This window comes from Oryx dammah, unplaced genomic scaffold (genome assembly GCF_014754425.2).
Source record: "Oryx dammah isolate SB20612 unplaced genomic scaffold, SCBI_Odam_1.1 HiC_scaffold_7, whole genome shotgun sequence".
Classification (NCBI taxonomy): Eukaryota; Metazoa; Chordata; class Mammalia; order Artiodactyla; family Bovidae; genus Oryx; species Oryx dammah.
The window spans coordinates 33178506-33189872 of record NW_024070191.1 but is presented as its reverse complement, the minus strand read 5'-3'; the positions used below and the strand labels follow the sequence as shown (position 1 = coordinate 33189872).

Genomic DNA, 11367 nt, shown 5'->3' with positions numbered 1-11367 from the left:
CCAGTAGTCATGTGTGGATGTAGAGTTGAACTATAAAGAAAGCTGAGCACCAAAGAATTTACACTTTTGAACTGTGTGTTGGAGGATATTCTTGAGTCCCTTGTACTGCAAGGAGATCCAATCAATCCATCCTAAAGGAAATCAGTCTTGAATACTAATTGGAAGGACTGATCCTGAAGCTGAAGCTACAATCCTTTGGCCACCTGATGCAAAGAACTGACTCAAAGAAAAGACCCTGATGCTGGGAAAGATTGAAGGTGGGAGGAGAAGGGGATGACAGAGGATGAGATGGTTGAATGGCATCACCGACTTGATGGACATGAGTAAGCTCTGGGAGTTGGTGATGGACAGGGAAGCTTGGCATGCTGCAGTCTATAGGATCACCAAGAGTGGGACACAACTGAGTGACTGAACTGAATGAACTGTGCACTTACCATGAACAAATTTTATGATAAATGATACCTTTATAAGGCTATTTTAAAATGCATTGGTTGGTATATTATCAAAATCAGCATAAGTATAAAATATAATTGTTAAAACACTTAAAATTTTTACTTCTATTTACCATTCCAGGGCCACACATAGTGCCATCTTCTACATATGTTTTATCTCTGTCTTCAGGTGTTTCAACTGTGGTAAATGTATCTCTAGGTAACCTCTCAGCATTCAGAAATCCTGAAGCGCATATTTCATCTCGTATATGTGTATAGATCACACTTAAATTCGCTTGTGATACTAAAGTTTTATATGGCCAGGCACAAACTAATTTTCCACACAATGTGTGACTAAAAGCATAAAGAAGAAAAAAGAAAAACTATTATTTACAGAAATAAAGTAGATTGCTGATACAGCTAACTAAAAAAGTATTTTGATAATCTAAATCCAAATTTCAAAAGTTTTCTATAAGTAAATTTTAGGAGCATATCGATTCATGTATGGTGGCCCTCTGTGTTTCGTGAGGAAATGTAGCAAGGGAAGAAATAAACCATTTTTGCAATCTGACAGCCCTGATCTGTTCTATATTAGCTTCTGAAATTTGAGCAAGTGATTATTGGTGTTCCATTTTTTTTCATTAGTAAAATGGGATAAATGATTCTAACTACAAACATTTGATATATATAAATATATATTTAAATACACAGTATAAATATAAGTATATATAAAGGACTTCACACAATGACTACCTCATCCCATCAATAGACATGATTTTATGGTCATTGATATAACATGATAGCTATTGAACACATGTTATCTGTAGGAAGTAGGTAATATTGTTCAGCTCAGATCATAAAACAGAGAAAACCTGCTATAAAATGGCATTTTAGTTTGTACATGTATCCCAGAATCTTAGCAATATGCAAGCTATATTCCAAACAAAATTATAATTTTCTAAATACATACCTAAACGCACAAAAATTTCTGCCACAGTTTCCATATCTATCTCCTCTTGCATTTACTTCATCAAAACAACTAAATGGAGCACCTCTAGCCCCTAAAAGAAAAAAGAAATTGTACAGAAAAGGTTGACTGAATTATTATGACACGAATAACCACACTGGTATGATCACTCACTTAGAGCCAGATATCCTGTTGTGTGAATTCAAGTGGGCCTTAGGAGGCATTACCACAAACAAAGCTAATGGAGGTGATGGAATTCCAGCTGAACTAGTTTAAACCCTAAAAAGATGCTGTGAAAGTGCTACACTCAATATGCCAGCAAATTTGGAAAACTCAGCAGTGGCCACAGGTCTGGAAAAGGTCAGTTTTCATTCCAATCCCAAAGAAAGGCAATGCCAAAGAATGCTCAAACTACCACACAATTGTTCTCATTTCACACACCAGCAAGGTAACACTCAAAATCCTTCAAACTAGGATTCAACAGTATGTGAACCGGGAACTTTCAGATGTACAAGCTGAATTTAGAAAAGGCAGAGGAACCAGAGATCAAATCACCAACATCCACTGGATCATAGAAAAAGCAAGAGAGTTCCAGAAAAACATCTAGTTCTGCTTCATTGACTATGTTAAAGCCTTTCACTGTGTGGATCACAGAAAACTGTGGAAATTCTTAGAGATGGGAATACCAGACCAACTTACCTGCCTCCTTCAAAACCTGTATACAGGTCAAGAAACAACAGTTAGAACTGGACATGGAACAACAGACTGGTTCCAAATTGGGAGAGGAGTACATCCAGGCTATATACTGTCACCCTGCTTATTTTAACTTATATGTCGAGTACATCATGCGAAATGCCAGACTGGATGAAGCAGAAGCTGGAATCAAGATTGAAGGGAGAAACATCAATAACCTCAGATATGCAGATGACACCACTCTAACAGTAGAAAGCAAAGAAGAACTAAAGAGCCTCTTGATGAAGATGAAGGAGGAGAGTGAAAAAGCTGGCTTAAAATTCAACATTCAAAAATCTAAGATTTTGGCATCCAGTCCCATCACTTCATGGTAAACAGATGGGGGGAAATTGGCAACAGTGACAGACTATTTTCTTGGGCTCCAAAATCATTGTGGAGAGTGACTGCACTCATGATATTAAAAGACACTTGATCCTTGGAAGAAAAGCTATGACAAACCTACACAACATATTTAAATAAAACAGAGACATCACATTGCCAACAAAGGTCCATATGGTCAAAGCTATGGTTCTTCTAGTAGTCATGTATGGATGTGAGAGCTGGACCATAAAGAAGGTTGAGCGCTGAAGAACTGATGCTTTTGAACTGTTGTGCTGGAGAAGAGTCTTGAGAGTCCCTTGGACAGCTAGGAGATCAAGCCAGTCAATCCTAAAGGAAATCAACCCTGAATATTCATTGGAAGGGCTGATGCTGAAGTTGAAGCTCCAATAGTTTGACCACCTGATGCGATGAGCCAACTCACTGGAAAAGACTCTGGTGCTGGGAAAGACTAAGGGCAAGAGGAGAAGGGGGCACAGAGTATGAAATGCATCCCTGACTCTATGGACATGAGTTTAAGCTAACTCCGTAATGGGAAACCTGGTGTGCTGCAGTCCATGGGGTTGCAAAGTGTCGGACACAACTGAGCAACTGAAGAATAACAAAAACACATACAAGGCAAATCTGAAGGAATTTTCAAGGTAGACGATTGGGTGCCCATGGGAGTTTTTAGTACAGTTTACACACCAACCTGAAGAGGGTGAGCTAGGATGAAGAATACATTAAAAAGAGTTATCATAGGACCATACTACGAATTATCCCATGTAAGGAAACATTGCTAGCCCATTAGTTTCCTGGGGCTGATGTAACAAAGCATCAAAAACTAGGTGGCATAAAATAACAGAAATTTGTTTTCTCACAGTTCTTGAGACTAAAGTCAGAAGCCAGGATGTGGTCAGGGCTGTCCTCTCTCTGAAGTATCTAGAGGAGAATCCTTCCTTGTCTTTCCTAGCTTCTGGCATTTACTGGCAATCCCTGGAATTCCTTGGCTTATTGATGTATCACTCCAGTCACCTGGCCATCTTCTCACTTTGTTTTTAGTTTGCTTCCCCTCTGTGAATGCCCAAATTACCCCTTTTATAAGGGCACCAGTCATACTTTAGTAGCACCCACTCTAATGACCTCACTTTCACTGGATATTCTCTGTACAGATTCCATTTACAAATAAACCCATATTTGAGCTACTGGGGATATTAGGACTTATTGAAATAAATTTCTAGGCCCAAGATGGAGCCATTCCTGGTGGGATGCCAGGTCAGCAAACCAAAACGTAGATAACTTTCATGGTCCTATAAATACTCCCCTTGACCAGAAACACAGTATGTCCAGTCAGCCAAACCCAACTGCCAAGAAGCTGTAATGATTTCTTTGTTCTAAATAAGGTCTAATATGCAATTCCAGTCAATTGGTGGAAGCCAAATACTTTTCCCTTATTCCCTGATTGCCTTCTCTTATACAAGCTCACACTCCTGTTTCCTTGTTTCATAGTTCCCTGGACTCCTGAGAGGGGAGATTGTCTGCTTCATGAAGCAAAAAAGTAAAACTTGCTTAGATCAGTTAAATGGTACTCTTTGAATATTTTAACAGACTTAACATATCATTTTGAGGGGGACACATTTCAACCCATAACAGGAAGATTCTCATCAGTCTTATTCCATGTACTTGAAGGTTTCATAGAGTTCATTCCGATATTGTCATCATTTTGTTTACCTCTTTTTTCATTTTATACATTTTGTCTTTTACAGAATTTTCATGACTTGGAAGAGTCATCCTGGAGCTGGTGTCCAGAGATCATTTTGAACCATGTTGTTGCTCTGCTCTCTTGAATGTATTAATATAGTGCATGGTGATTTGGCAGTTTCTCTTCACATTTTTAGGAAAATGTTTAGAGGAAAAATAGAAATCAGCTAAAGTAGAAGTCAAACAGTGAGCTGATGAGTTGGATCATAAGCTCAAACTTCTACATAAATCCTACATTCCATGTATCTCCTAGGGGTTCTGCTTCTCTGATCAAACCGTGACACAGTTGACAGAGGAAACAGCAGTGCAAGCTCTGAAAATCATCATGAATTTTTTGTTTTTAGAACCAACCCATCAAAAAACTGAATCATGTATGATTCTGAAGGATAATTTGATATATCACAGAAAATAGATAAAGCATCAGAAATGATATGATCCAAAGCTGTGTTTCAGCCAGCTTTTGCTGGGTAGCTGTTTCTCTTCTGTATCTGACTTAACAGTCAATGATCTGCTTCAACTGAGCCATTTGTCATTGACTATAAACCTGTTCTGCTTTTGTTGCAGACACCACATAACAAAATAATGATTAATAAATATCCAAGTAGACAGAAGGACTGAAGAGACATTTTCCCAAAAGGGAAATGTGAATGGCCATCAAATGCTGAAAAGATGTCAAAGAGAGAAATGCAAATAAAACGACAATATCACCTGGTCAGAATGGCTATCATCAAAAAGAACATGAATAACACATACTGGAGAGAATGTGAGTAAAGGAACCCTCATGCACTGTTAGCAGCAATGTAAACTGGTGGAGCCACTCTAGAAAACTGTGAGTGTGTGAGTTGCTTCAGTTATATCCGACTCTGTGACCCCATAAACTGTAGCCCGCCAGGCTCCTCTGTTGATGGGATTCCCTGGCAAGAGTACTGGAGTGGGTTGCCATTTCCTCCTCCAGGGGATCTGAAGCTTTTTCTCAGAATCAAGAAAATTTTACTTCCTTTAACACTAATATACACTGGGCCTATACGTAGTATGGGCTTCCCAGGTGGCACTGGTGGTAAAGAACCTGCCTGCCAGTGCATGTACACATAACAGACATGGGTTCAATCCCTGGTTTGGGAAGATCCCATGGAAGAAGGCACGACAACCTACTGCAGTATTCTTGCCTGGAGAATCCCATGCAAAGAGGAGCCTGGTGCGTTATGGTCTATCAGTTCGGTTCAGTTCAGTCGCTCAGTCAAGCCCGACTCTTTGTGACCCCATGAACTGCAGCACGCCAGGCCTCCCTGTCCATCACCAACTCCCAGAGTTTACCCAAACTCATGTCCATTGAGTTGGTAATGCCATCTAACCATCTCATCCTCTGTCTTCCCCTTCTCCTCCTGCCTTCAATCCATATGGTCCATAGGGTCGCAAAAAGAGTCTGACTCGACTGAAGCAACTTAGCACATACATACATAGTATACACTTATTTTAAAATTACACTTACATTTTTTTTTTACACTTACATTTTTTATAGCATTAAATAACACCGTTTGGGATAATCAGAATTTAGAAACTACAAGGAAAACTGTGGTCATTACCTTCTCCAATTAATCTGCTACAGTGTTTGTTAATAGACCTACACCGTCCATTATAACAGTAGGCGTCACCCGACTCACAAGTCTCTCCATTACGTGCGTAAGTGTCAGGCACACAGTGCGATTCATTCCCATTACAAAATTCTTCAAAGTCACATTCATCAACTGCTTTCCTGCACGGTGTATTAACTGGTTTTATCTGGAGGAAAAAAGAAACATAAGAAAAAATTATACATCAATGATACCCAAGTTTTCTTTCTCTTCAGGCTTGAAATTTCCACCCATTTTTCCCCCAGTAGCTAAGAGCAATGAGCCAACTGTCTTCCTGTTAACTATGTAAGTGCTGCACAGACATTTAGGTGATTGAATTTACTGTGCATAAAGGAGTGGGTGTTGATGGTGTGAGATACAAGAAACTGAACGGTAAGGAGACTATCATAATTATTAAAAAGTAAGAAAGTAGAGATACGGAACGATTATAAAAATTGCTTTCAACTCACTAAGAATATACTCAACATGTGCAACCTCCAGCTTCTCCATACGCCATCCATAAGCAGAAAATAAGCAACCGTTCACAAAACAATAAATATGCTTTGTAAACATTTAGAAAAAAAGTTTGAAGGACACACAAGAGAAGGTTTGTTTTACATACCACATTGAAAACAACTATAAAAAATGACTTGCCCAGGTATATATCTCTAATCTCTTCAGTGCTTACTATTAGCTCATAGATTCAGGGTACCCTTTATGTATATCTACTTTTGCAAACAAATATCTAAATACCACCACTGCAAAGCCTTTCACTCAGCCCAAGCCCCAGTACCTCATGGCTATCATCAGTATCTTACACAAACTAAGTCAAAATTTTTCCAGCTTCAAGGTCCTAGCTGTTGTTCAGTCACTCAGTCATGTCCGATTCTTTGGGACTCCATCCACGGACTGAAGCCCCAGCTTATATAACATTTACTGTCACACCTCACAGAAAGAGTTTCTGGATACTTCTCTTATTGTCAACAAGTATCCACTACCTGCAGCAAATCTGACACAAGTTCTTCAAGCAATGGGTGGGAAGACAAAACACAGTATTTGTGTTGCCTAAGCTTATATAGTTAACATTCAAATCAAAACCAATAATTAAAATTGTTTCTAAAAGAAAACACATATAAATGTAATGAGAAGGTATTTTATTTGCTTTTTCAGAGTGCAGACTTTTTTCTTTACAAATGTGTATAATTGGCAATCTTCCTTTTATTCTAATTTCTTTTTTTAATCATTAAAACTTTTATTGCATAGCTGTTTAAGGATTATGGAAAATATGAGGAGAAAGTACAGAGATTTTCCTTATAACCCCTGCTGCATACAACCAAGCTCATGATGCGTTTGTTGCGGTTGACAACCTTACATTGACACATCATAATCACTCAGACTCCATGTATATTAGAGCTCTTTCCTGCTGTTTTACATTCTGGGTGGAGATAAGTGAGCACTTGCAGTGCCCTAAGATGACACCACCCTTACGGCAGAAAGTGAAGAGGAACTAAAAAGCCTCTTGATGAAAGTGAAAGAGGAGAGTGATAAAGTTGGCTTAACCCTCAACATTCAGAAAACAAAGATCATGACATCTGGTCCCATCACTTCATGGGAAATAGATGGGGAAACGGTGGAAACAGTGTCAGACTTTATTTTGGGGGGCTCCAAAATCACTGCAGATGGTGACTGCAGCCATGAAATTAAAAGACACTTACTCCTTGGAAGAAAAGTTATGACCAACCTAGATAGCATATTCAAAAGCAGAGACATTACTTTGCCAACAAAGGTCGTCTAGTCAAGGCTATGGTTTTTCCTGTGGTCATGTATGGATGTGAGAGTTGGACTGTGAAGAAAGCTGAGTGCCAAAGAATTGATGCTTTTGAACTGTGGTGCTGGAGAAGACTCCTGAGAGTCCCTTGGACTGCAAGGAGATCCAACCAGTCCATTCTGAAGGAGATCAGCCCTGGGATTTCTTTGGAAGGAATGATGCTGAAGCTGAAACTCCAGTACTTTGGCCACCTCATGCGAAGAGTTGACTCATTGGAAAAGACTCTGACACTGGGAGGGATTGGGGGCAGGAGGATGAGATGAGATGGCTGGATGGCATCACTGACTCGATGGACGTGAGTTGGTGATGGACAGGGAGGGCTGGCGTGCTGCGATTCATGGGGTCGCAAAGAGTCGGACATGACTGAACTGACTGACTCACTGACTGAACGTCCTTCATGCTCTTCCTATTCATCTCCTCCTCCGTGCCTGACAACTACTGATCTTCTCACTGTCTCTAGAATTTTCCTTTTCCAGAATGTCATATAGTTGGAATCATACAGTACATAGCTTTATTAGAGGGGCTTATTTCACCCAACTTCTTCTTCAGTATTTAAATACCCAGTTCCTCAAAAGTTATTTGAATCAAGCTTTATCATTGTACTTGCTTCCTTCATTAAAGTAGGTTTATTTTTCTTTCCATGGCTCTCTTAATTCCCAAATATCCTTAATTTTTTAAACCTTCTGACTCCTTGTTTCAAATCATTTTCTCCTAAAATATTTTTGTTTTTTTGTCGTTCTACATATATTTTTATTCTTGCCAAGACTGTCAGTCTGTATATAAAATGTATAATCTGGGTACAGGAATGTGTCCCTTTATACAACTGAACCAGGGATGAGTGGGTTAAATTTATTGTTTCTGACAATTACACCAGCCTTAATTGCATAGTAAAAAAATTACTGTATCAGAAAAATTATAGCCTGGGCTATATCCCTTTCCATGATTGGGCTCAGAGACTAATTAGAATCATAAACACTGCCCCAGTCTCACCAGCAGTTATTCAGGTATCCCTGTGGGCATGTGAATTTGGTTTCTGAGGCAGAAAATGTATTCCCTTCTGGGCACAGTAATGACTCTACATCACTATACTAGCTGTCTTCGACAACTTGATTAATTTTTCAAGTTACCATTAATATGAATAATTAATACTATACTATGATCAATAATGAAAAAGAAGAGGAGAGAGGTATCAGCAGAGTGGGAAAATAGGTGATTTTCAGACTGTATATACCATGGATAAGAACACCTTTGTGGGAGCCATAGAATCCCCCCCCCAAAAAAAATTTCCAGTCCCCTGGAGAGTAAAAATATCTGCGAGTTGATGCACTGAAGTGGGTAAGAAGAACAGTTGCATTTCACCCACATCACCTCTCACCCAAGGTGGCCTGTGATTTCTCTGGCAGAGGAAAGTGAAAGTGATGTGAGAGCCGGGTTTCCCCAGCCTCGTGAGACACTGGCCACGAAGCCCACTTTCATCCTGCCCCACCCAGAACACTGAGGGAACTGGCATCCGTTGAATAGTCTGGAGACACCTTATTTCCCGGGTTGCTTGATTTCCCAGGCAAGAATGCTGGAGTGAGCTGCTATTTCCTTCTCCAGGGGATCCTCCCAACCCGGGGATCGAAGCCAGGTCTCCTGCATTAGCATGCAGATTCTTTACCACTGAGCTACCAGGGAAGACCCTGGAGACACTGAGGAATAGGGAAAAGGGATGGGAGCTCGCAGCAATAGTGTGTGGAGCACAACAACCAGCATCCTAAGAACTGGCTCACAGGCTCTTGCCAATAGGATGCCTCGCCTGAGGACACACAGCTCAGGGGGTCCACACATCCCATCTACAACCAGAACCCACACTCTCCGGCAGATGGCGCACGTGAATCCCCAACAACTTGGTGCACATGGATGTCAGCAGCTGGCTGGAACCTCCTAACTCAGAGAAAGTGTGCAACTTTGAACACTTCAAGGCACTACCTTGGGGAAAATAAATGGGAGGCTTTCCACATTCATACTGGCTTTGCAAGATTGAGAGAAAGCATACAATCCTAATCTTTCCCACTGTGAGGGAGTGAGAGGAATGGAGTAAACACACCCACAGGAAAGGTCTGAGAGACGCTCTGAACTCTAGCTGGGCTGACTGGTGCCTGACCTCTTTGTCTCCCAAGGCCAGCTGGTTAACACAGGAGGAGATGGCGACTTCTTCAGATGCAAAGACAGCAATGCCAAGACTCAAGGAACATAGAGAATCAAGGAAACAAGATACCACCAAAGAAACAAAATAAATCTCTGTGGAAGACAGCCCAAAATGGAGATGTACAAACTGCCTGACAGAAAAATTAATCATCGTAAATTCAATGACCTATAGGAGAGAACAGATAGACCAATAAATAAAATCTGGAAAATAATACATGGGCAAAATGAGACATCGAACAAAGAGTTTTGTTTTCTGTGTTTTTTTTAAAGGAACAAGATAAATTCTGGATCTTAAGAATAAAGTGAACTGAAAATTTTCACACAAAAGCTGCAAGGGCACAGTTGATCAAGCAGAAGAAACAATGAACTCATAGACAATTACTTGAAATTATTCAGTTGGAAGAACAAAGAAAAAATAAAGAAACTCTACGGTATTTATGGAACGTGATTGAAATAAACACTGTATGCATATGTTAGTCCCAAAAGGAGCAAAGAGAAAGGGCAGGAAACTGACAGACGAGGAAACAGATGTACCACAAGGGAAGCCACATAAGACTGTAAGACTACTGAACAGAAGCCTTGTAGCACAAAGAGTGGGAGGGTAATTCCAAAGAAAAGCATTTGCCAGCTAAGAAAACTATATCTAGCAAAGCTGTCCTTTACAAATGAAGAAGAGATAGAACTTTACCAAGAAAACAAATGCTGAGAAAGTTCATTGCCACTAGACCTCTCTCTCTCTCTCTCTCTCTCTCTCTCTCACACACACACACACACACACACACACACACACACAATGCCCTCTGAAGAGTTCTTTAAGTCAAAATGAAAAGATGCCAGTTAGCTTCATGAAACCATATACGAGTATAAAAACCATTGGCAAAAGTAAGTATTCAGTAAAGTTCAGATACTCCAGTACTATATATAATAGGTACACATGCTCGGTTGCTTCAGTGTGTCCAACTCTTTGTGACCTCATGGACTGTAGCCTGCAAGACTCCTCTGTCCATGGGATTTTCCAAGCAAGAATACTGGAATGGGTTGCCATGCTCTCCTCCAGGGGATCCTCCTGACCCAGGGATCGAACCTATGTTTCCTGCACCTCCTGTGTTGCAAGCAGATTCTTTATCCACTGAGATATCTGGGAAGCCCTGTATACATAATGTGGTGCTATGTTAATCACTTATAACTCTGGTATAAAGGTTAAAAAATAAAAGCATTAAAAATAACTAGAACTGCAACAATTTGTTCAAGGATGCACTCTATTAAAAAATGTTATAACAGCATTAATAGCATGAGATGTGAGGGGAAAGAAGTAAAAGTGTAGACTTTTATATGAAATTGAAGCTGTTATCTTAAATAGCCTGTTATCGCTATAAAATATTTTTATAAGTCTTGTGATAATCACAAAGAAAATACTTTTAGTCAAAACACAAAATATAAAGAGAAAAGAAACAAGGCATACCATCACACACAAAAAAAATCATCACAAAGTAAGACAGTAAAAGAAGAAAAATGGGACAAAAGAACTAC

At 39.8% G+C, this 11367-nt stretch overlaps 1 protein-coding gene across 1 annotated transcript in view; it reads right to left on the bottom strand.

Annotated features, from left to right (window-relative positions):
- Window positions 1-508: 508 nt before the first annotated feature.
- The window catches only part of LOC120865695 (disintegrin and metalloproteinase domain-containing protein 5-like), an 81262-nt gene continuing 70403 nt past the window's right edge, over window positions 509-11367 (bottom strand). Inside the window, exons 14-16 of the mRNA XM_040243013.1 lie at window positions 5793-5988; window positions 1402-1492; window positions 509-785 (exon numbers count right to left, since the gene is read on the bottom strand). Of these exons, the coding sequence (XP_040098947.1) occupies window positions 509-785; window positions 1402-1492; window positions 5793-5988 (564 nt within the window). The remainder of the gene's footprint in view (window positions 786-1401; window positions 1493-5792; window positions 5989-11367) is intronic.